Raw genomic sequence first — 24,810 nt, 5'->3', positions numbered from 1 at the left:
TTCTGTTCTTTGCCCAATTAATTTGTCGTCCCAGCAAATCAAACTAGAGTGCTTTTTGTCTTGTTGGTCCATATCCCTAATTCTTGATGGTTCTCTGGGGATCTGGGAAGGCTGAAGCACTATCCTCTTGATTTCCTTGCACTAAAGAACCTCAGTAAGGTCCATATGCCATAGTTTTTATTAGTCTCCTTCGTGCCCCATACTGAGTCCCAACAAAGTCTATGCAAAACAGTTCTTAGACACTCCCTAAATTGACAGTCTTTTGTGAGGGTGTAGCTCTGCTATTCTCGTGGGCCTAGAGATTACATTAACCCCTGAATCAATTGAACAAATATTTTACAAAGTTCTCATAGGTTACCCTCACTTGCCTTGGTGCTTCTAAGGGCCTGTTCTAACCTTCCCCAAAACAGGAAAGAATAAAATTTAAAATAAAACACATCTAGCAACACCAAAAAATAGATAAAAGGCAAAGGGAAAAATAAAGTCTTTCCCCTCAGTGGAAAAGTCTAGGCCAGATAAGCTCCCAAGGCACATGGGGTTCTCCCAGCCGGGATCTGGAATGTGGGTTCCATTGAAAATTACCCTCAAGTGAGAAGCTAAACTGTTTTTTTTCTTTGGGGTGTGTGAGGCAATTGGGGTTAAGTGACTTGCCCAGGGTCACACAGCTAGTCAAGTGTCTGAGGCTGGATTTGAACTCAGGTCCTCCTGAATTCAGGGACAGTGCTCTATCCACTGCACCACCTAGCTGCCCATAAACTCTTCTATAAGAAAATTTCTTCACTAGGTCCTTACAACACATAGGACAACCTATATATCTTTTCAGTGAGGCCTTGTAATACATAGGGCAACCATATGGAGATCTGGTTTCACTCTAGACTACCTCCAAAAAACAAACAAACAAGTCACAAACTGAAATGGGCCCCAAAGAAATGTAGGGCTCCTGAGCAGGAATTAAGCATTTGGGGTAGTCTATTGGAAATCAAACCTTGACATCCTGAATAAATCCTCAAGATATCACCCCTGACAGAGGCTTTCAACTCCCAAAGGACCAATACAGACCAATTTGATCCTGGGGAAGTGACCCCCAAGGGATTGTTTTTCCTCTGATTCTGTACCTATTTCAAAATAAACTTAAAGGGAATATTTCAACAAAGCTTAGTATGGTTCAAGTCAAGGACTACTAAGAGTACAAGTAGAGACCCCTTCCACAAAGAAGCTTACTGTGTACAGTATGGGCATTGGGTAAAGCGATAGCTTTGTATTTCATGCCAAGATTATTAGCTTTGATAAAGTAATAAAGGAGAGTTATATGGCTTTAATGTTATGGAAGAAAGTTATACATTTATTTTTTCTTTAAAGGTATTAGCATAAGAGGGATAACTGAGTAACATCTATAAATTTTCTGGAATGGAAAAATGTTTTAACTTCAATTAAAATTAAGAAATTAGATTTGGATTTTTCATTTTAATGTCTGCAGAAGACCAGCCAAGAAGAAATCTACTTAAAATAGGACAGGTTGAACATAAACAACGTTTTTGAAGAACGTTAATATTATGTTGATATCATAATATGGCCAGAAATACTTGAAATATGTTTCAGTCTTCTGAAGATACTTAAGAGAAGGACTAGTCTGTGTCTCCCCTGGGTAGTTTATATTTAGTTACCTGTGTGAGGAGGAGCTGGATCAGACAATCTATAAACCCCTTTCTGCTTTGAATGTCAGTTGTTGTATACCCAGGATGGGGACTTATTTAATTTGCATTTTAAACCATCTTATTGTTATCTTTTGGTTTTGTATCTGTCATTTCTGTATATATGTCTACATTCTCTTTTCCTTCCCTTTCCCCCTCCCCCCTTCCTAGAATTGAATTCAATTAACTCAACAGTTAAACTAAAGCAACTGAAAGAGTGACTGTACCTGATAAGCATTCTGTTATTGTGGACTGACTGATTTTAATGGGACCCTTGATCCATAGGAGAATGCAGTCAAGGGGAAAGCATAAGTAAAAAGCTACAAACAACTTAGAGCTAACTTTAATTTTTAAAGCTGATTTTTAAAAATTTAAACGTTGTTTAATTTTCTTGCTTTTAAAATAAAGGGGAAGTGTGGGTGGGGCAGGGGATGGGGATGAGGTGGCCAGAGGAGAGGCCAACATTTCTAGTTGCCAGTCCTTGGAGATCCTACCAAAGTGGTTCTAGCTTTTCTTGAGAGATGACAAGTGCTCTGTAGCCTTGTATTTCTTTTTCTTTTCTTTTCTTTCTTTCTTTGTTTTTTTTGTTTGTTTGTTTTGTTTTTTTGGTGAAGCAATTGGGGTTAAGTGACTTGCCCAGGGTCACACAGCTAGTAAGTGTCAAGTGTAAGTGTCTGAGGTCGAATTTGAACTCAGGTCCTCCTGAATCCAGGGCTGGTTCTCTATCTACTGCGCCACCTAGCTGCCCCCTCTGGTAATATGTAAAAGAGTTCCTGAAGTTTAAATGCATGGCCTGACATTCTGGAATCTAAATTCCTCAAGGAACCCTTCCACATGTATGTATTTATTCCTCTTAATGCCAGGAGTGGGGTTAGTCCATAGCTTCATTTTTACTTAATGTAATTTTTGTTTTTACATCACCTTCACTCATTTCTGAATGTCATCTTGCACTGAAGAAGAAAAAGGGGGAAAGAAGAGAGATACAGCTGCTTCATTTTAGAAAACTTGCTCCCAGTCAAAAGAAATTTGGCCTGGGCTGAATCTAGTTCTGGCTTGAGATTCACTACTCATGGTCTAGTCTGTCAGGATAACATGCTTAGGATTTGTTTGTTGGGTTTTTGTTTGTTTGTTTGTTTTTTGTGGGGCAATGAGGGTTAAGTGACTTGCCCAGGGTCACACAGCTAATAAGTGTCAAGGGTCTGAGGCTGGATTTGAACTCAGGTCCTCCTGAATCCAAGGCCAGTGCTTTATCCACAGCGCCACCTAGCTGCCCCAACATGTTTAAGATTTAACCATAAATTGGGTCTCTGTGTATTTTTACTGTAATGTTACTTGAGCAGCTTAAAATAAGTGCTTTGTCTTTACTAGGTTCTACTTTGTCGGTGATGAAGATTTGCTTGAGATAATTGGAAACAGCAAGAATGTGGCAAAATTACAGAAACACTTCAAGAAAATGTTTGCTGGAGTTTCCAGTATAATTTTAAATGAAGATAACTCCATTGTCTTGGGAATTTCATCACGTGAAGGAGAAGAGGTAGCTAGAAGTTCAGTTTTGTGGCAGGGGAAGTAACATTTCAAATATTTACAGATCTCAATTTTAAAATTTAATTATTTCAGGTCATGTTTAAAACTCCTGTGTCAATCACAGAACATCCCAAAATCAATGAATGGCTCACACTGGTGGAAAAAGAAATGAGAGTCACCCTAGCTAAACTTCTTGCTGAATCTGTTACAGAAGTAGAAATCTTTGGCAAGGCAACTTCAATTGATCCTAATACCTATATCACTTGGATTGACAAGTACCAGGTAACTTGAATTGCAAATTTGTCTAAATATGTTATCTCTGAGGAGAGCTGTAATTACTGGTTTCGAAAACTTAACCTTTACAATTCCTTACTTTTCAGGCCCAGCTTGTTGTTTTGTCAGCCCAGATAGCATGGTCTGAAAATGTAGAATCTGCGCTGACCACCATTGGAGCTGGTGGTGATTCAGTGACTCCTCTGCAGTCTGTGCTGAGCAATGTGGAGGTCACACTGAATGTTCTGGCTGACTCAGTGCTGATGGAACAGCCCCCGTTACGCCGAAGGAAACTGGAACATTTGGTGAGTGTTGTGCCCTGATGATACATTTGAAGTTATGACTATAAAGAAAAGCATTCATAATTATCAGTTTAAAAGGTAGGGGCACTAGAAGACAAGTTCATTAGGCCATCCACAGTAAAAATTGAGATCTGAGCCAGGTGAAAGATAGATAACAGAGGTTAGAGGAGGATATGGGTACTGGGAAGTGCCCTAGGTGAATTCCTACTCATCCTTAAATATTGCCTCCATGAAGCCGTATCTGATTTCCCTGGTTGGTAGTAACTCTCCTTCAGACCTCTCATAACACTTTATTTAGCAAGTCTAATCCACATGTCATGCCATGGTTATGATATTATCTCTCTTCTTCAGTCACTAAGCTCTTTGAAGGGAGGGACCTTGTCTTATTTAAACTTGCTATTTTTCCTAAGCTCCAGCACAGTGCTTTGCACATTGTAGGAGTTTAAGAAATGTTTAATGAATGAAGGAATTTTTGACTAGTCATCCTTAATGCTTCTTCCCAAGAAAGTGGCTGTAGTGGTGTTTAGAGGGACTGAGGGTTGTAGGGAAGGATTGCCTTAGTCAGAAGAAATCAAAGGGCTGTGCATATCTAGAGACTTACTTGTTGGGGCTTAACCTGTCTCAGATATGGGAAATTGTGGGATATTCACCAAAACTAAAAGTTAACATGTGAGTTGTAGCCCCCTTAAAGAAATTACTGTTTTGCATCTTTAATAGAAAATTCTTAATAATAATAATAGTTGGGGCAGCTAGGTGGCACAGTGTATAGAGTGCTGGCCCTGGAGTCAAGAGGACCTAAGTTCAAATCTCACCTCAGGTACTTACTAGCTGTGTGACCCTGGGCAAGTCACTTAACCCCAATTGCCTTTTTTTTCCCCCACAATTGCCTTTTGTTTTTTTAAGTGAGGCAATTGGGGTTAAGTGACTTGCCCCAGGGTCACACAGCTAGTAAGTGTTAAGTGTCTGAGGCCAGATTTGAACTCAGGTACTCCTGACTCCAGGGCCGGTGCTCTATCCACTGTGCCACCTAGCTGCCCCACCAATTGCCTTTAAAAAATAATAACAATAGCTAGCATTTATAGTTTCCATTTCAAGGTTTGCAGAGTGCTTTACAAATATTATCTCATTCTATCCTCACAACAACCCTGGCAATAGTTACTATTATTATTACCATTTTACAGATGAAGAAACTGAGGCAAATAGGGATTAAGTGACTTGCTCAGATAATTAAATGTCTGGGGTCAAATTTGAACTCGTCTTCCTGACTTGAGGCCCAAAGCTCTATCCACTGTGCCACCTGTTGTAAAATTTAGTAATAGGTAGGCTTAAATGTTGAAACAATCTATAAAAGTCTTTGAAATAGTACTTAGCGGTGCAGCTAGGTGGCGCAGTGGATAAAGCACCGGCCCTGGATTGAGGAGTACCTGAGTTCAAATCCAGCCTCAGACACTTGACACTTACTAGCTGTGTGACCCTGGGCAAGTCACTTAACTCCCATTGCCCCGCAAAAAAAACCCAAAACCAACCAACCAAACAAACAAACAAACAAAAACAATAGTACTTAAATTTAAGTCTAACAATTTTTTTTTTGCAGGGGCCGCAAATGTAAAGAACAAATTGCATTGCTTTAGTTACTGATAAATTGTTTTCTTAATATATTGTCTGTCTTTAGATTACAGAGTTAGTTCATCAGAGAGATGTTACAAGGTCCCTGCTTAAAAGCAAGATTGACAACTCTAAATCCTTTGAATGGCTTAGCCAGATGAGATTCTACTTTGATCCTAAGCAAACTGATGTGTTGCAACAGCTGTCTATTCAAATGGCTAATGCCAAGTTTAACTATGGTTTTGAGTACCTCGGTGTTCAAGATAAATTGGTACAAACTCCACTCACCGACCGCTGCTATTTGACAATGACACAAGCCTTGGAGGCGAGACTGGGAGGATCTCCATTTGGTGAGTTATAATTATATATCAGTGTTATAATAATAAGTTCATGCTTATGTAGTATTTTAAAGTTCACAAAGCACTTTCCTCATAGCTCTATGCTGCTTACTCCTGGAGTCCACATACAACATCCTTCTCCAGTGCAGGAGTATTTTAGCATTGCATGAAAATTGGTGAAGGATGTCATGATACATCTGTGTTGGGCACTAACCATGGCTCTCTTCAAATGTTAGGTCCTGCTGGCACTGGTAAAACAGAATCCGTCAAAGCTCTGGGACACCAGCTTGGACGATTTGTTCTTGTTTTTAACTGTGATGAAACATTTGATTTTCAGGTAAAAGAGATTTGCGGGGGGGGGGGGGGTGCCAGGGGGGGGATGTGGGGGGGTGATATAACTGAGGTTAGATGCCTGTAAAGTATCAGTTGGGAGATTTCATGTTACCAGATTATGCTGAGACCAGATTTCCTGAGGCCCATAGAATGTCTCTGCTGCATGTTGCACCTTGGTAGTTAGGCATAATTTTAGAAATTCGAGGTAGTTTAATGGGTGTGACATACATACTTGGAGTTGGCCCCTGGCTCTGAGATTTTCTTTCCTCAGAGGCCTTTCCACTTAATAAATACCCCATTGCTGCCTTGCCAACATAACTCTAGAGCAGAGGCTCCTGAAGTTAGAGAGGGTGACTCCTTTTGTTTGTATCCTCAGCACCCAGGACTTTGCACAGAGCAGGTGCTAAATAAATGCTGTGGGTATTGGACAGTTGTAAAGCTTGTAAATTTCATATACTCCCATTTAAGAAAGACTAATCAAGTATAACTTTAAGGATATCAAGGGTTTGGAATAATTTTTTTAAATTAATTCAGTTTTAGAAGACATTTTCAAAACTACGTGAAGAAAAAATTGAATGGTAGTTGGTGAGATTTTATTGGGTAGTAGTGGGTGCAAGGAAGGGGAATCTGGGAAAATGCCCATCTAAAAACTGAGCTTTTTTTTGCTAATCCAGTGATTCTTTCCCTTTTATAGGCAATGGGGCGTATCTTTGTGGGACTTTGCCAAGTGGGTGCTTGGGGCTGCTTTGATGAGTTCAACAGACTAGAGGAGCGCATGCTCTCCGCTGTGTCCCAGCAGGTTCAGTGCATTCAGGAGGCCCTGAGAGAACATTCTAATCCAAACTACGATAAGAGTAAGAATTTGGTCAAATTCCTCTTTTCCTTAAATAAATAATATAAATGTAAAACAAACACATATGGTATAAATACTCACATGTCTATATGCAAGGAGAGGTTTCTTTGTGATAATTTAACCATCATTTATATCTCAGTGATGCAGTCAGAATCTATGGAAGAGACTAAGAATAGTTGCCTCCCGAAGCTAAAGAACCCCAGACCATGCTGCTCTCCGGGTTCCTGTATCTGTTTTTTGGCCTCTTCCCACTCTGTGTGTTAAGTGAGGTTAGAGGAAAGGAGGGAAAGATCATTTTGGCCTGGGGAGGTCAGGGAAGGATTCCTGGAAAAGGTGACAGACACTGGAACAGGAAGTTCGGGTAGGAATGAGCAGGTGAAGGTGCTGTCACAGCATAAGGAATGAGAAGTGAAGGCACAGATACAGAAGAATACTGGGAGAGAAGGGGCCCCATCAGAATTAGCCCATTCCTCTTACTGTTTGAAATCTAACATTTCTTTGGGGGTTTCTTGCTTTGGAAACTTCTGAAGAAGGATCTTTTTTTCTAAGAATCTACTGAAAAATTGAAGTCCTAATGTTAAATTTTAGCTTCTGCACCTATTACTTGTGAACTGTTGAACAAACAAGTCAAAGTGAGCCCTGATATGGCTATCTTCATCACCATGAATCCTGGCTACGCGGGCAGATCAAATCTTCCAGACAACTTGAAGAAGTTATTCCGAAGCTTAGCAATGACAAAGCCAGATCGCCAATTGATTGCCCAGGTCATGTTGTATTCCCAGGGCTTCCGCACTGCTGAAGTACTTGCCAACAAGATTGTGCCATTCTTTAAGTGAGTAACAGTCATCCACAATCACATTTATTGGACAAAAGTTTTTTTAAAAAACATATTAAACTTAATTTTTTTTATTTGTAATTATTATGGCTGGCATTTTTTTTAACTCAGTTTGGTTAAAAATGTTTTTCTTCCTTCCACTTTTTAGACTATGTGATGAACAGCTTTCCTCTCAAAGTCATTATGATTTTGGTCTTCGAGCTTTGAAGAGTGTGTTGGTAAGTGCAGGTAATGTGAAGAGGGAGAGAATTCAGAAGATAAAAAGAGAAAAGGAAGAACGTGGTGAAGCAGTTGATGAAGGGGAAATTGCTGAAAATCTACCAGAGCAAGAGGTATGTACAAATATTTATTCACCTCATATACGGATACTGACAATATCATTTAAGAATTTGTCTTTTTCTGTACTATCTCTTTTCATGATCTCATGCACTCTCGCAGTACTTTTCTGTAGCCTCAGCCTCTTTTATAAAGTTCCAGACTCTTCTCTAATTGTGTGTTATTCATCTCTTTCTGAATGCTTTGTAGCCCCAACATCTCCAAAAAGGCAATTCTTCTGTTTTCATCCCTAAAATAAAAACTCTTTGTTCATCCTGACCTCAGTCTTTCTGTTAATGATACCACCATCTTTGCCATCACCAATTCAGAACATCGAGCTCAAAAACTCAACTGTTATGTTGGACTCTTTACTTTGTCGCTGCTAATCAGTGTAGTTCTTAACTATGTCCCATCAGTCCATCTCCTTTTCTCCATTCTTAATGCCATCATCCTAGTTCATACCTTCATAATCATAACAGTAATAACAACCAATAAAGTGTTATATAACACTTTAAAGTTTACAGAGTACTTTGTAGCCATTGTCTCATTTGATCCCCAAAACTACCTTGTTAGTTAGATGTTATTTTCCTCATTTTAATTTTATCTCGTCACATCCTGCTTTTATTCTTGTAGTAGTTTCTTTTTTTTTTTTAATTTTTTTTTTAAGTGAGGCAATTGGGGTTAAGTGACTTGCCCAGGGTCACACAGCTAGTGAGTGTGTGTTAAGTGTCTAAGGCCGGATTTGAACTCAGGTACTCCTGACTCCAGAGCCGGTGCGCTATCGACTGCGCCACCTAGCTGCCCCTCTTGTAGTAGTTTCTTGCTAAATGTTTCTGCTTATCTCTTTCCCTCAGTTCATCCTAACTGGTTTTTCTTCCAAGTTACTCTTCCCCAATCATAGCTTTGATTGTCTTCACACTACTAAAACACCAGAATTGGCTCCTTATTACCTGCAGGTGAAAGTCCAGCCTCTTTTACCTGGCATTCAACACCCTCAATGATTTGGTCCCAGCCCAAGAAGGGGATCTCAGCTTTCTTTCATACCTTTATTTTCAAACTAGACTGGGGTACATATAGATATCCTTTATCCTAATCCTAATCCAGATCTTTCTATTTTCTACCCATAAATTAAAGTATTGCTCAAATGCTTTCTCCTCCATCAAACCTTTAGGCACCACCCCCAGTTTAAACTTGATAAATGTTTGTTGAATTGACAAAATGTAAGTGACCCATATATTACAATATAGTCTTCCATTTGTCTGTATTTTTGCAGTAGGCTTGTATATAGGTTTTCCTGCCTTCATCTCTTCTGCCTTATCCATCCTCTCTTCCACATTTATGAAAGATTGATTTTTCTAAAGTATAGTGTCAATCCTGTATTCAATTGGTTAAAAAACCCAGCAGCAGCTAAGTGGCGCGGTGTATAGAGCACTGGCCCTGGAGTCAGGAGGACCTGAGTTCAAATTCGGCCTCAGACACTTAACAATTACTAGCTGTGTGACCCTGGGCAAGTCACTTAACCCCAATTGCCTCACAAAAAACCCAAAAAAGACCAAAACAAAAAACCCCAACAAGCTAGCCTATCATGGTTCCCCATTCAGATGACTGAATAAAGTACAAACTTCTTAGACTAGAATTTAAAATTATAGTCATTTTGGGGCAGCTAGGTGGCGCAGTGGATAGAGCACTGGCCCTGGAGTCAGGAGGACCTGAGTTCAAATCCGGCCTCAGACACTTAACACTTACTAGCTGTGTGACCCTGGGCAAGTCACTTAACCCCAATTGCCTCACTTAAAAAAAAAATTATAGTCATTTTGTTTGTTCACTGTTCTCTGAACAAGGTATATGCACTCCTTTCATTTTCATTTGCTTCTTTTTTTGGTTAGTGCTAGTCCTTTTGCCTAAAGGATTTTCCATCTTTAATGTGACTAGTCTCCTGCCTTCCAAGTGTATTCTCCCATCTGAATTCTTTAGTCACTCCACTTTATACTTCATTGTATACTTGTCTAGATTCCCCTGCTACATTGATTTTATTTAGAGTGTGTGTTATTTTTTGTTTCTCTGGTAAATGCTTCAGAGTATTTACTTGCTAAGTAAATTGAATTGATGAAATTGAACTAAGTGTCTTCACCTAACTCTTAGACAAACTAGAGAAGCTGTGGGAGTAAAGGTAATCTGAATTTTTAGCTGGTAAATATGAAGGATTGTAATAGATGAGGATTGTGGGGTTTTTTTCCTTCTGAAACTTGTCATCTGTTATTTTTACTTAGATTCTAATTCAGAGTGTCTGTGAAACAATGGTACCAAAGCTTGTAGCAGAAGATATTCCTTTGCTCTTCAGTCTTCTCTCTGATGTATTTCCTGGGGTCCAGTACCATCGTGGTGAGATGACAGCACTACGAGAAGAGCTCAAGAAAGTGTGTCAGGAAATGTATCTGACATATGGTGATGGAGAAGAAGTTGGTGGAATGTGGGTTGAAAAGGTATCTCAAACATTATGTTTATATAGTGTGTATACACATGCTCGCTCTCTCTCTCTCTCTCTGTCTCTCTCTGTCTCTCTCTCTCTCTCTCTCTCTCTCTCTCTCTTCATTTTATCCCATGCTGGGCACTTTGCTCTAGATTTAGAAAAACTTGATTGTTTGCATCATCACCATATAAATGTGTAAGAAATGCTATGTAGAGTTAATCTTGTGGTCCATCTAGTTCACTATTCTGCCTTGGGATGCTGGCACTGAATGATATTTTGTGGGAAAGATTAATAGTTGTTTTGTTACGAGAAAAGTCATGTGCTATAAACATCCCTAATTTCCCTTAACTCATGTGGAAGTCTTCCTTGGATTATGTTAAACCTTTCTGAAATATATTTCTGCTCCAGGCATTGTCCTATGGCATTATCTCTGAAATATATTTCTATAAATTTGTTTGTAAAGTTCACAGGGCCAACTTCTTAGCACACAGCGGCCATACAAAAGGGATGAATCTCCCGTATAGATTTATTTTGAATATACAAAATATCAAAGGGTGTGGCTTTATTTTTATTTTGTAGGTTCTTCAGCTCTATCAGATTACCCAAATAAATCATGGTTTAATGATGGTGGGGCCTTCAGGAAGTGGAAAGAGTATGGCTTGGAGAGTTCTCCTAAAAGCTCTGGAAAGATTAGAAGGAGTGGAAGGGGTAGCACACATCATTGATCCTAAAGCAATCAGCAAAGATCATCTTTATGGTACCCTGGATCCAAACACTCGAGAATGGACAGATGGATTATTCACACATGTTCTCAGAAAGTAAGTTAAGGTTTTGACCTGTGTTTCCATAGATAGATTCCGTCTTCAAAGTTAATTAGCAACAGCAGATGCTCACAGTTCATGTAATCACCTTGTTAGGTAAAACACCCTCATTTTACTGCTGAGGAAATAGGCTTAGAAAAGTGAAAAAGCTTGCTGTTAAATGGTATAGACAGGAAGCTGTCCCAGCTTTTATGACTATAATTTCACTAATAACTCACTCCTGGGGGAGAGTAGAAAAAAACTTTTTGTAATTGTTTCTTAATCAGATTTTTATTTACATTTTTCTTTTAATTTAGAATCATCGATAATGTAAGAGGTGAACTGCAGAAACGCCAGTGGATCATCTTTGATGGAGATGTTGATCCCGAGTGGGTTGAGAACTTAAACTCTGTACTAGATGACAATAAACTACTAACTTTGCCAAATGGAGAGCGCCTCAGTCTTCCACCCAACGTAAATTATGCTCCTTTACATTTTCTTTTTTCTTTTTTTTTTTTTGGTGGGGCAGTGAGGGTTAAGTGACTTGCCCAGGGTCACGCAGCTATTAAGTGTCAAGTGTCTGAGGTCGGATTTGAACTCAGGTCCTCCTGACTCTAGGGCCTGTAACGATTGGAATGACGCCACCTGCTGGATACTTACTGTAGAAGAGTTCTGCCCATGAAGCGAAGGTCTTTGAGGGCAAGACCAGGAGTCTTTTCTTTGGCGGGGAGGAAGTGACGCAGACTAGTGGGAGGAGGAAGGAAGAGACTGGCGCTCGGTCTGGCTCTCTTTCCTCTGGACTCTGGCGGAGAAGGGAGCTAGAAATGCGCTCTCCCTTTAATAGATAGGAATCTAGGCCTTTCTCTCTCTCTTTACCAAATTCTTATTCTCCTTAATAAATGCTTAAAAGTCTAACTCTTGCTAAAGCTTATAATTTATTGGCGACCACTCATTAAATATTTTAGACAGACTAGCTAGAATTTTAGCCCTTAACAGGCCAGTGTTTTATCCACTGTGCCACCTAATTGCCCCCCTCCTTTACATTTTAATTTTTAAACATTCTTCTTTTACTATCTAGTTGAAATTCAGCCTGGCACTATTAGAGAAAGTTTTAAAGATACAATTCTATTTCAGTAACCATTTATATGAATAGGACTCTAAACTGGCAAAAAAAATATGATTAGTCACAATTTTTTGCTGCTAAATCATTTCTTCTTTTGAATAGTGAATGGCATTTTGAAGAGAAGGAAGTAATAAGACATGACTGAAAATGTATCAGTGTTATGCTTTTTATAATCTGATATGCTAATAACCCAGTTATAAAAATAGATATTATCATAGGCCTGTAAAAGTAATGACCTGATGGTGGGCACAACTATGTAGAACTGGGCAGTGCCAAGAGGTGGGAGGAATACCGTATAGCTCTTAAATATCTAGTGCTAGATTTTGTAATGCTAAAAACATTACTGCAGAATCAGTCTAAGAAACACAAGACCCTATTATTCCTCTTGACCATTTGTTAATCTTACCATCAGTTAGCCAAGTGCTTTGTTTTTATCCAAGTAGATGATAGCTCTGGTAATTATGACCTAGTTAACTGGATCCTGTGGTAACTATTTTGTGACCATGCTCTGTCAAGAGAGGCAGCCAGCCATAGTGGATAGAAAGCTGGCAAGCCCTGTATTCAAAATCCTGCCTCTGACATGTACAGGCTGTATGACTTGGGGCAAGTCATTTCATCTTTTGCCAGTCACCTCTCTAAGAATAAATTTCAGAGAAAGATCTTGCCCTGCATTGCATGGATTCCTCACCTCAAGGACCCGCTACTAGTGAAATCAGAGTCCAGCCATTATCTTTATATAGAGTTCACTATCAAGAATTTTCTTGGCTACAAGTACAAACATTAAAACCTTCCTGCCCCATTTGTATGCAATATAACACTATTTACATTGCATTTGCATACATAATTCCTCACCTATCTTCTAGAAAGGAAATGTAGATGAATGTTCTAGTTGTGGGAACAAGCTTGTGTTGAACCCTTTGTTTCTATGACACTATAATTTTTCTGGATATAAGTAGATGAAAGAATTTGATTTTTAATTACACAGCATCACATCTACTGCTTATGTTCTTTCTAGGTTAGAATTATGTTTGAAGTACAAGATTTGAAATATGCAACACTGGCCACAGTATCAAGATGTGGAATGGTCTGGTTTAGTGAAGATGTTCTGAGTACCGACATGATATTCAATAACTTTTTGGCCAGACTGCGAAGCATCCCATTGGATGAAGGTGAAGATGAGGCCCAACGTAGACGGAAAGGAAAAGAAGATGAAGGTGAAGAAGCTGCTTCACCAATGTTGCAGGTAGGATTTAGAACATCTTGCAGTACCTCTAGCAGATGCTTCCAAAATGAATCATGTAACAGCAGACATTTGAGAATATTGCTAGAGTTTGAAGAACTGCCTCCAGAATGAAAGTTTTTAACTTTAATTGTATCTTGGACCCCTTTTGGCAGTCAGCAAAGCCTATGGGCTTCTCAGAATAATGTTTTATAACATAGAAAATGCATAAGACTACAAAAGAAACCAATTATATTGAAATACATTTATTAAAAAACAAGGTCACGGGCCCCAGATTAAGAACCCCTGTTTTAGGAGGTGGCTGAGAACTCAAGTGTTAACTATGTAAAAATTTTTACAACAATTTTTTTTATTGTGGCCATGAGGCCCACTCATCTTGTGGTTGGTGATTAATTTTTTTCCCTAGGCTATTGATAACCAATAATTTGTTATTTATTTTATAGATCCAAAGAGATGCAGCAACAATCATGCAGCCATACTTCACATCTAATGGTTTGGTCACTAAGGCACTTGAGCATGCTTTTAAGTTGGAACATATCATGGACCTCACTCGGTTACGATGTCTTGGCTCTCTTTTCTCCATGTTGCATCAGGCCTGCCGAAATGTTGCCCAGTACAATGCAAACCATCCTGACTTTCCCATGCAGATAGATCAACTAGAACGCTATATTCAGGTAATTTAAACTATTGAAATTGAAGTAACCCCCAAACTTGGAGGCCAGTCTGCTGTTTTAAGATAGAATGTAAAGGATGAACCTTTACTGTGGCTGGGTGGTTTCATCTCTTACTTTGTAATTTGTAGAAAATTAAATTATAATTCCTCTTCCAACAGCGATACTTGGTTTATGCCATCTTGTGGTCTTTATCTGGAGATAGTCGTCTGAAAATGAGAGCTGAGCTGGGTGAATACATCAGAAGAATTACTACCGTGCCATTGCCCACTGCACCTAATATACCCATAATTGATTATGAAGTAAGTACCTGTTGGTTCTGGTCTTTTCAAATTTATTTCAAAAACCCCCATTTTTGTTTAATGTTTGTTGGCTAATAGGTATGATTCATCCCAAAATATACTTGTGGTGACTTTAAACTTTATTTTGTTATGAATGGTGAGAACTTTGGTTTTCACTTGTTGATGTTTAGGGATAGGGAGAAATGCAAGTACTCTAGGAGTGAATCCATGGCCGCAGTGTGGTGTAGTGGAAAGATTTGGGTGTCAGAGGAATTGGGTTCATGCTCTAATTATTCTGCCACTTATTAGCTGTGCAGATATAGGTAGGTGTCTTCCCTTAGTTTCTTCATCTCTAAATTATGGGGGTTGCATCACATTATCTGCAGTGTTCCTTCTCGTTCTAGATACTGTGATTCTTACTGAAAGTTTTAGCATACATGAATATAAACCATGTGATTCAAGGAACTATCCTAACCTTGTATTCCTTGTCTTACAGGTTTCTATTACTGGTGAATGGGCACCATGGCAGTCCAAAGTTCCTCAGATTGAAGTAGAGACACACAAGGTTGCTGCTCCTGATGTTGTCGTGCCAACCTTAGACACAGTCCGTCATGAAGCACTCTTGTATACCTGGCTAGCAGAGCATAAACCTTTAGTCCTGTGTGGGCCACCAGGTTCTGGAAAGACTATGACTCTCTTCAGTGCTCTCAGGGCTTTGCCCGATATGGAGGTAAAAGAAAAAGCAACATGCCAACCAAGATGCCACAGACTTAAAATCTAGGACTTGCATTCAAACACTTTCTCCCCCCATCCCTTTTTCTTTTACATTCCCTAGGTTGTTGGTCTTAACTTCTCAAGTGCTACTACTCCAGAGCTCCTTCTAAAAACCTTTGATCACTACTGTGAGTACAGGCGGACACCAAATGGAGTGGTGTTGGCCCCAGTTCAGCTTGGAAAGTGGTTGGTTTTGTTTTGTGATGAAATCAACTTGCCGGATATGGATAAATATGGAACACAGAGGGTCATATCATTTATCAGACAGGTTTGTATACTTCAGAATAATTAATCATAGACTAATTGTATTATCTCTGACAAAGTTTCCCATGTTATCCTTGTGAACAAGGGGTATTGGCTTGATGGTCATAGAACTAGGTTGCTGTGGAACCAGTTTAATGACAGACACAAAGTATAGTCATGGATTAAGGTCAGCTTGGAGAGCAGTCTCGAGCAGAGTGCCCTAAGGTCTGGCCTTGGGTATTTCCGTCCAAAGTTTAAATGAAAATGAAGCTGGCACTCTTCTCAGATTTGCAGTTGACTTGAAGAAGCATAAAGGGATGGTTAACCCATTTTAGAAAAAGTCTGACAGGTTAGCATGGTGGGCCAAATAAAGTGAAATTTAATAAGGATAAATCTAAAATGATAATGCTTGAGTTCAGAAAATCAACTTCATTGATATGTTGGGGTAGATATGACTAGATACGGATAACAGTTCTGTGAGAGAGATATGGGGATTTCGTTGGACCACAAGCTTCATATGAGTCAACAGACTGGTGTGACAGCAACCCCCCCCCCCCCCCCCCCCCCCCGCCTCCAACAACAACAACAACAAAGTAGATTGCGTTAAGAAGACCATAGTATCCAGAATGAGGGTGGTAATATGCCTTTCTGCGCCATACCCGAAGTTCATCTGTTGGGAGCTATAGTTTAGGAAGGACATAAGCTGCGTTGTGTTTACAGTAAGGCAACCACAATTGTAAAGGGCTTTGAGATAATGTTAGATGAGGAGCTATTGAAGGAACTGGGAATGTTTACCCTGGGGAAGAGAAAACTTACGGAGAACATCATAGCTCTCAAGTAAAAGGAGGTATTAGATTTGTTCTTTGTACCAGAAGACAGAACTAGCAGTAATATGTGAAAGTGGTAAAGAGGCAGATTTTGGCTTTGTTGGAAGGAAAAATAACTTTAAAATTAGAGCCTTCCAGAAGTGGAGTGAACATCACCTTGGGGGTAATGATTTCTTCAAGAAGAGTCTGAACAACCTGGTTTTGGGGGTGTTAATGAGAGATTCCTTTTCAGGTATGAATTGGCTCTGCCAGCATCCTTCAAGTCTCCATTTCCTCCAATTCTCTATTAGGGAATTGGGAGGGGTGGGGTGGAGATTATTTTACCTTATATGAGAGTATTTCTCTGCTCTTCTTTAATTATGTCTTTCCAATTCTTGGATTCTATGATTGTGATCTTTTATATTCCCATTTTTGTCCTCCAGATGGTAGAACATGGAGGGTTCTACCGAACATCTGATCAAACATGGGTGAAACTCGAGAGAATTCAGTTTGTTGGAGCTTGTAATCCACCTACTGATCCTGGAAGAAAACCTCTCTCACACAGGTAATAATAGCATGGCACATTTTATAATTTTAGCACAAATGCAACATTGCTTGTAATTTGATTTACACAAATAAAATCCAAGTATAAAAGGTAGCAAAAAAAAGAGGTGGCATTGAGTAGTACAAATCTAGTAGGTGGTACCCACACTTTAGTTAGGAAATCTCAGTTCTTAAGTCTAGCTATGGCAAGTGACATTGAACAAGTGATTGCCCCTTTGGGGGCTTTGATTTCCCTACATATAAAACAGAGGCAGTGTACCTTTTCAGTTCTTAGGTTTTATGACTCATTCTGATTCTTCATCAACATTCTCCCTGGCTTTCTTGTCCTTTTCGTTTTTCTAGAAAAATAATTTTTTTCTTAAATTAACACACCTTGCCTTCCTAGCAGTATATTGGTTTGATACCATATGATCTTGCTCTTTGAGTACTTACAGAGGCAAACCAACAATTTCATGGAATTTGAAATCTAGGATTGATTGTAATAGAGACCAGTAATGCTTTTTTACTTTTAGTTCCAGATCCATCAAATGAAACTTTCAAGTAAAGATTAAGTAGCAATGATTTGGACCAGTGGGAAAGGGAATAGTAATTGCTTGTTGGATTTGGTTGAATAATTAACTTGATTTTTAGATGGAATTTCCTATTTAAGATGTTTTGTGCTTTCACCAGATTTTTGCGCCATGTGCCTGTAGTCTATGTGGATTATCCAGGACCTGCATCACTAACTCAGATATATGGCACATTCAACCGGGCAATGCTGAGACTCATTCCATCTCTTCGAACATATGCAGAACCTCTTACAGCTGCAATGGTTGAGTTCTATACAATGTCTCAGGTACTTTTCATCTAAATTTGCCACCAAATTTTTCTCTAATAATAATTGGACACTGTGTGACCCTGGGCAAATCACTTAACCCCAGTTGCCTCAACAACAACAAAATAATAATAATAACAATAATAATTTTTTTAAAAGAATCTGTTAGATGCTTTTTTTTAAGAACAGATTTTTTTCCTGAAACCTTTTTTTGCATACCTTGATGTATGTATGTGTGTGTATATACATATGCATAAAATAATTGTATGTTATTTGTATGTGACACACTTTTAACTTTTAATTCAACAAATGCTGGAAATATGTGATAAATAACGATAAAGGAACTTATGTTCTCTACCCTTGTTATCTTGTAGTAAAATGTTCTTATATAACTTTTAAACTTTTGTAACTTTTCAGGAGAGATTCACTCAGGACACGCAGCCTCATTATATTTATTCACCCCGTGAAATGACCCGATGGGTAAGGGGCATCTTTGAAGCCTTAAGACCCTTGGAGACTTTGCCTGTGGAAGGGCTTATTCGAATTTGGGCACATGAAGCTCTCCGTCTTTTCCAAGACAGGTGAGGAAAATAAAGTATTTGAAAATGGAATTTATTTGGAATTTTTGTCCTCTGCAGTGACAAGCAGTTAACCACACTATATTCATCTTTCAGTATTGATAACTCACAATCTATAAGCTCATTACCTTTCACCCCCCCTAGACCCATGAGGAGGAGCTCATGTTGAATTAGATGAGAAGGGAGACTTGCTTATGTGAGCTGTCTTGATATAAGCTCCCAGTGTTTAGCAGCGTGCCTGGCACATAGTATGCATTTAATAAATACTTGCTGACTCCTGTGGTAAGCTCAGTCATCATTCCGCCTGTCCATTGCTGAATTCAGTTAAAGTTGGTTCAGCAGTGCATGGCACCCAGGAGACCTTTATGTAAAAACGGTTGTCTAACCTCAAATGGTACAAAACAGGACACAAGTGCATCCATCAGCCTCTACAGAAGTGCTCCATTTCCTCATGTGAGAGTGGTTACTCTTCATTGTTGAAGCCTGACGAATGGGTCCTACTAACCTGGTAAGACTTGAAGGACAAGCTGTTTTGAATTGCCTGTTGTCTGAAGACCAGCCTAACAACTTGTGGCTAGGCTCGTTACCCCAGAAGAATTATTATTATTTCATAAATGCCTGTAGATCGATCCTCTCATTCAGTGTTTGCTGCCCCTTCCAGCTGTGTGTCCCCATCTTCATGCACTCCCACTTTTACTCACACTTACTATCCTGAATTTCATCCAGCCAGTGAATGTCTGAGGCCAATTTGAACTCAGGAAACCGAGTCTTCTTGATTCCTAGCCCAGGTTCTATGCACTGCACCCTCTTGTGGGCACTTTCTTCTCATAGCACAGTCGTACTTTGTTCAGCCATTCCCCAATCGATGGGCACTCTTTAAGGTTCCAGTTTTTACCTCCTCAAAAAGAATTGCTAGAAATACTTTTGTACACCTAGGACCATTTCCTCTTTCTTTGATCTCTTTAGGGTATAGGCTTAGTAGTGTTACTGCTGGGTCAAAGAGTATGCACAGTTTAGTGACTTCTTGAACATAGTTCCAAATTGCTCTCCAAAATGACTGGACCAAGTCACAGCTCCATCAGCAGTAGATCAATGTGTCTATTTTCCCATCCCCCCCCCCCCAATTTATCCCAAGAACATATAAAACACTGTTACATAGAACAACATTTATATTGAGAGCTTTTAACTTCTAAGTCTCTGTTTATTTTTTTCCTTAAAAACAGACTTGTGGAAGATGAGGAGAGACGTTGGACTGATGAGAATATTGATATGGTAGCTCTAAAGCACTTCCCTAACATTGACAAAGAAAAAGCCATGAGCAGACCCATCCTATATAGCAACTGGCTGTCAAAGGTAACTTGAACCTAAATAGTTTCATTAATAACATTACCTTTTCTGTTGTCCTTTTATGACCTCTAAATTTTACAAAGTTCTTAAATGGAGCTGCTTTTGCAGTAGGTATTTATAGTTAGAATAATCACAGGATGAGAATGAGAACTTGTAAAGTAGAAAGCAAGCCTCTGAAAGGAGGGGCTGTTTAGTTTTGTCTTTGTATCCACAGTGCCTTGCACAGAGTAGATGCCGAATTAACGTAAGTAGAATGAGATGGAATTGGTTCTTTTTTTTCCTCACTTATCTAAGACGGTCTCTCCAATAACAAAGGATCCAAGCATAATAATACAATAATAAAGTAATGCTTCCCTTTTCTGCAATGTTAAGAATCGCTGACATTACTTCCAGAATCACACAGGGTTTTTGGTCTTATCTAGACATAGGCAGCACTCCTCGCCTCCCCTTCCCCCCTCCCCCAGTCTGACTTGTATAAAAACTGTGGCTTGTAATCAGTGCTGTACATATTTTCTTACTAAGGGATTTTGTTTTGTGCATCTCACCTACATTTGTACGAGCACATCAATGGAATAGCCTGGATTTTGTCAGTTTAATACACCTGGGGTAGAGTTGTTGTCTAAATTGGTAGGACTTCCCTAAATCATATTGATCTTCATTTTACCTGTTAAGATACTTTACTAATGATAATGTTTTATATTTGTTTATCATATAATGATTTCGTAAATTCTTTTTTACAAATGTTATCTCACTTAGTTTTCACCACAGTCCTATGAAATAGGCCATAAATTATAAAATAATGTGATTTTAGTTGCCTATCAGTCATTTTTAAGCATTTTGAAGTTTTTAAGGATAAAAAAGTTACTCTTGACCATAAGTATATTTGTATTCTCTTAGCTTTGGGTATATATGGAACCCTTAAAACTTAAATATTGAATTCCTTAAATCTCAATCAAGTTCTACTTCTGAAATCTTGGCTTACCACTCTTCTTGATATGATTCTCCTTACTTGAATTAAACATACATACATGTGTGGTGTTGTGTTTTTGTTTTGGTAGGATTACATCCCAGTGGATCAAGAAGAGTTAAGAGATTATGTCAAAGCTAGGTTGAAAGTGTTCTATGAAGAAGAACTTGATGTGCCTCTTGTGCTATTTAATGAAGTTTTAGATCATGTCCTCAGAATTGACCGGTAAGTGCGATGCATAATGCTGTCATTCCTGGTGTAAGAATGGATGCTGTAATTAAAAAGCAAAACAAAGCAAATCCTTCTTTCCAGCTCGTAAATTGATTTAAGCCAATACAAAAGGAAAAAAAAAATGAATATAAGTTCTAAAATGTGCAAGACGTAAGACTTTATATTTCATAATGTTGCTAGATCTCAAAACCTTTTGTTTTGATTAATTTTCAAAGTGACAAAAAATCTTATGAACATTGCATTGGGTTGTCTTATTTTTTTAATGTTTTTCAGAATCTTCCGTCAGCCTCAAGGTCATTTGCTGCTTATTGGAGTTAGTGGAGCAGGAAAGACAACTCTTTCCAGATTTGTTGCCTGGATGAATGGTTTAAGTGTCTATCAGATTAAGGTAGGTACAGCCTGATGTCCTTTTATACCATCAAAAGCATTTACATTTCATATTATTTCAGTTACTAACATACATCATTCCTCTAGGAGAATAAGATCTAATATCATAAGTTAATTTTATCCTGTGAATTAATTTTATAGGTCCATAGAAAGTACACTGGTGAAGATTTTGATGAAGATCTTAGGACTGTGTTGAGACGTTCTGGCTGTAAAAATGAGAAGATAGCATTCATCATGGATGAGTCCAATGTACTGGATTCTGGGTTCCTAGAGCGAATGAACACCCTCCTTGCCAATGGAGAGGTAATTGAATAACACATTTGAATCAACCTATTTGGTAATTAATGAATTTTTGAAAATGTGATTTCATTTTTCCCTCTTAGGTTCCTGGTCTCTTTGAAGGAGATGAGTATGCCACCCTTATGACCCAATGTAAAGAGGGTGCACAGAAAGAAGGCTTGATGCTGGATTCACATGAAGAATTGTATAAGTGGTTCACCAGCCAAGTTATTCGCAATCTCCATGTTGTATTTACTATGAATCCTTCTTCTGAGGGACTAAAGGACAGAGCAGCTACTTCACCTGCTCTTTTCAATAGGTAACCTGATACACTGTCACTTTTTTTTTTCCCAGACACAGTCCCTTAGGTTCCTGATTTACCACAGAGGAAATACTGTTGTATGGAAAGACATAAGACTCTGTCTTTTTTAGGTGTGTGCTCAACTGGTTTGGGGACTGGTCCACTGAAGCCCTGTATCAAGTTGGCAAAGAATTCACTAGTAAAATGGACCTTGAGAAGCCAAATTACATCGTACCAGATTACATGCCAGTTGTTTATGATAAGTTACCACAGCCACCATCCCACCGGGAAGCCATTGTGAATAGTTGTGTGTTTGTTCATCAGACTCTTCATCAGGTAGATTCTATCACAAAACTAATTTGCAAAAATCAGATTTAACCTACTTACACAAAAGTAACTTTTTTCAATAAGACTTTTAAAACATTTAAACCTAATTGATGTCACCATGTTACAATGCAAGAATATATTGTAGAACATATTCTTTGTGATCAAAATTATCATATAATTAAATCATAATGAAATGCTTTTCAACAGTAAAAAAGCAATGCTTTAATTGCAGGGAATTGCAGTCACACTGTTTGATCACGTAGAATATTAGGGAATTAAGGATCAAAATGCTATTTAATTTTAATTCATGGAGTTGCTTCATTCCTTGCTTTTGGAAAAGTCGAGGGACATTGGCTAGTTAGTGTACATAGAATTTTAGCGATCAAGTTATCTCCTTCCCACCCTATTCCTTTGCATCACAGGTAAAAGTCATACAAAAAAATTAAGGTCTTCTCCATTAAGTAATATATGCATATGATACCTATAAATATTTCCAGCTGAGAAATCAGCTTAAAAGTTGGACTCCATCAACCTTATCTAAAAATTATCTTAATTTCCTTTTGGAAATAAGACTTAAATTGGAATTTGAATATTAAAAATACAGAACGCATCCTCACAAATACGAGCCCATCTAATTTAAATCATTCTTTAAATCAGGACTGTTAAACAAGCTAGTTACTCACTAGCAGATTTCTGGCTGATAAAATCGATTTTATCATAGGGGAGAGTTATGATAAATGAATAAATGTGTATTAAGTGCTTATTCTGTGCAAAGCCCTGTGCTGTGTGGGGGATCCAAATAGGAGAGTGAGAGTCCTTGTTCTCGGGAAGCTCTGGTGCTAATAGGAAACAACACACATAGAAGGTTTCAGTTCATGACACATTTTACATTTTTAGTTTTTTTCATGAGTACACTAAATAAGGCAGCAGATTTCTTTCTCATTGGAAGCTTTTTTGAGAAATGGCATCCAACCCACTGATTCTCCCTTTTAGCCAGCAAATAAATTTCCTTTCTGGGACATGCTGCTCTCAAGTACTCTCTTAACTAGGCGATGCCATCTCTGCTGTAGGCATCTGTATTCAAGAATCCTGTGCCCTGACCAGTCTTTCATTCACAAAGTCCACTCCCCTTAGGTCTGTTTCATATCCTTGCCTCCATTTTTAGCCATATGGCACCCTGTATCCTTTTGAACAAAAATCTCCTTAACCTGTTCAGTATTTCCCTTTTGAAATTTGATTCTGCCTACTAGGTGTTCTCTTTATGCCTTCTTCTATCTTTCATTTTAAAGGCTAATGCTCGCTTAGCAAAACGAGGAGGCAGAACTATGGCAATCACACCTCGGCATTATTTAGACTTCATCAACCATTATGCTAATTTGTTCAATGAAAAGCGCAGTGAACTGGAAGAACAGCAAATGCATTTGAATGTTGGCCTTAGAAAAATCAAAGAAACAGTTGACCAGGTACTTTGAAAAATATGACTCATTTCGATTTGAAGTGAAAGGAGGGTGGGAAGGGAGGAGGTAAAGAGCAGAGGGGGATAGTGGAAGTAGGCAGCCCCATACTAGAGCCCTCTGCGCTGTGACTGCAGGTGGAGGAGCTGCGGCGGGACTTGAGGATAAAAAGCCAGGAGCTGGAAGTAAAGAATGCTGCGGCTAATGACAAGCTGAAGAAGATGGTGAAAGATCAGCAAGAAGCAGAAAAGAAAAAGGTGACTTGTTTCATTTCCCTAACTTTTAGGCAGCTGGTTTTTTATTCTTTCCCCCCAAAATCCGGAATAAATTAAGTAGGAGCCAGCATATGACTCTCAAACCCCTGTTTGTCTATAGGTTATGAGCCAAGAAATTCAGGAACAGCTGCACAAGCAGCAGGAAGTGATTGCTGACAAGCAGATGAGTGTAAAGGAAGATCTAGATAAAGTGGAGCCTGCTGTCATTGAAGCACAGAATGGTACGTGAGCACAACTGAGGGCTGAACTTCCTAAGAAAAGAGCCTTCCAGTTCAGGGCTGTCCAAGTTAGCTTTCTCTGAGGTGAAGCCCAACAGGATGAGACATACTGCCAAGAGAGACTTTCTTTCTGCACTCTTCTAAGAGCAAAATGGGTAAATCTTTAAAAAGAAAGACTTTAAAAGGGACATTGTCCTCATCTCAGAAAGTATAGTTCATAGGCTATAGCCTATCTTATTTCATAAGGGAAAAGCAATTAGGGTGTCAGGGGAAAGAGCAGAGGGCAAACAGTTGTGAGACCAGGAATCTACTCCTGGCTCTGCCTCTAAGTCACTGTGGGCTACTGGGCAAGTCACTCATATCCACAGGTGAGCAAAGCAAGGCCCAGAGAGGTTGAAGTAATTGAGTTAAAAATCTGTCTCTTCCAGGTCTGAAACTGAAATTGAAAAACACTATTATATATACTTCAGTCTCTTTAAATTTGGAGATTTGGGGTTTATTTGATTTAGCTGATTGGATAATTCTTTTACATGGCATCCCTGTGTTAATGTGTTTTATTGAAACACACAATGCCACTTCATAAGCTAGTAC

General features: G+C 38.8%; 1 protein-coding gene across 2 annotated transcripts in view; it reads left to right on the top strand.

Annotated features, from left to right (window-relative positions):
* Nucleotides 1–24,810, top strand: part of DYNC1H1 (dynein cytoplasmic 1 heavy chain 1) — a 95,315-nt gene that overhangs the window by 40,390 nt on the left and 30,115 nt on the right. For both annotated transcript variants that reach the window (XM_043986143.1, XM_043986141.1), the window contains exons 24-51: nucleotides 3,060–3,225; nucleotides 3,309–3,497; nucleotides 3,596–3,793; nucleotides 5,463–5,745; nucleotides 5,970–6,070; nucleotides 6,761–6,920; nucleotides 7,508–7,751; nucleotides 7,903–8,086; nucleotides 10,340–10,552; nucleotides 11,119–11,357; nucleotides 11,657–11,813; nucleotides 13,478–13,705; nucleotides 14,146–14,376; nucleotides 14,535–14,675; nucleotides 15,151–15,384; nucleotides 15,490–15,696; nucleotides 16,921–17,042; nucleotides 17,711–17,876; nucleotides 18,273–18,436; nucleotides 19,657–19,786; nucleotides 20,839–20,972; nucleotides 21,252–21,366; nucleotides 21,507–21,668; nucleotides 21,749–21,963; nucleotides 22,077–22,281; nucleotides 23,562–23,735; nucleotides 23,864–23,983; nucleotides 24,102–24,222. In XM_043986143.1, the coding sequence (XP_043842078.1) occupies nucleotides 3,060–3,225; nucleotides 3,309–3,497; nucleotides 3,596–3,793; nucleotides 5,463–5,745; nucleotides 5,970–6,070; nucleotides 6,761–6,920; nucleotides 7,508–7,751; nucleotides 7,903–8,086; nucleotides 10,340–10,552; nucleotides 11,119–11,357; nucleotides 11,657–11,813; nucleotides 13,478–13,705; nucleotides 14,146–14,376; nucleotides 14,535–14,675; nucleotides 15,151–15,384; nucleotides 15,490–15,696; nucleotides 16,921–17,042; nucleotides 17,711–17,876; nucleotides 18,273–18,436; nucleotides 19,657–19,786; nucleotides 20,839–20,972; nucleotides 21,252–21,366; nucleotides 21,507–21,668; nucleotides 21,749–21,963; nucleotides 22,077–22,281; nucleotides 23,562–23,735; nucleotides 23,864–23,983; nucleotides 24,102–24,222 (5,003 nt within the window). The remainder of the gene's footprint in view (nucleotides 1–3,059; nucleotides 3,226–3,308; nucleotides 3,498–3,595; nucleotides 3,794–5,462; nucleotides 5,746–5,969; nucleotides 6,071–6,760; nucleotides 6,921–7,507; nucleotides 7,752–7,902; nucleotides 8,087–10,339; nucleotides 10,553–11,118; nucleotides 11,358–11,656; nucleotides 11,814–13,477; nucleotides 13,706–14,145; nucleotides 14,377–14,534; nucleotides 14,676–15,150; nucleotides 15,385–15,489; nucleotides 15,697–16,920; nucleotides 17,043–17,710; nucleotides 17,877–18,272; nucleotides 18,437–19,656; nucleotides 19,787–20,838; nucleotides 20,973–21,251; nucleotides 21,367–21,506; nucleotides 21,669–21,748; nucleotides 21,964–22,076; nucleotides 22,282–23,561; nucleotides 23,736–23,863; nucleotides 23,984–24,101; nucleotides 24,223–24,810) is intronic.

Source organism: Dromiciops gliroides, chromosome 2, assembly GCF_019393635.1.
Source record: "Dromiciops gliroides isolate mDroGli1 chromosome 2, mDroGli1.pri, whole genome shotgun sequence".
NCBI classification, from domain to species: Eukaryota; Metazoa; Chordata; class Mammalia; order Microbiotheria; family Microbiotheriidae; genus Dromiciops; species Dromiciops gliroides.
This window is presented reverse-complemented; position numbering and strand designations above follow the sequence as displayed.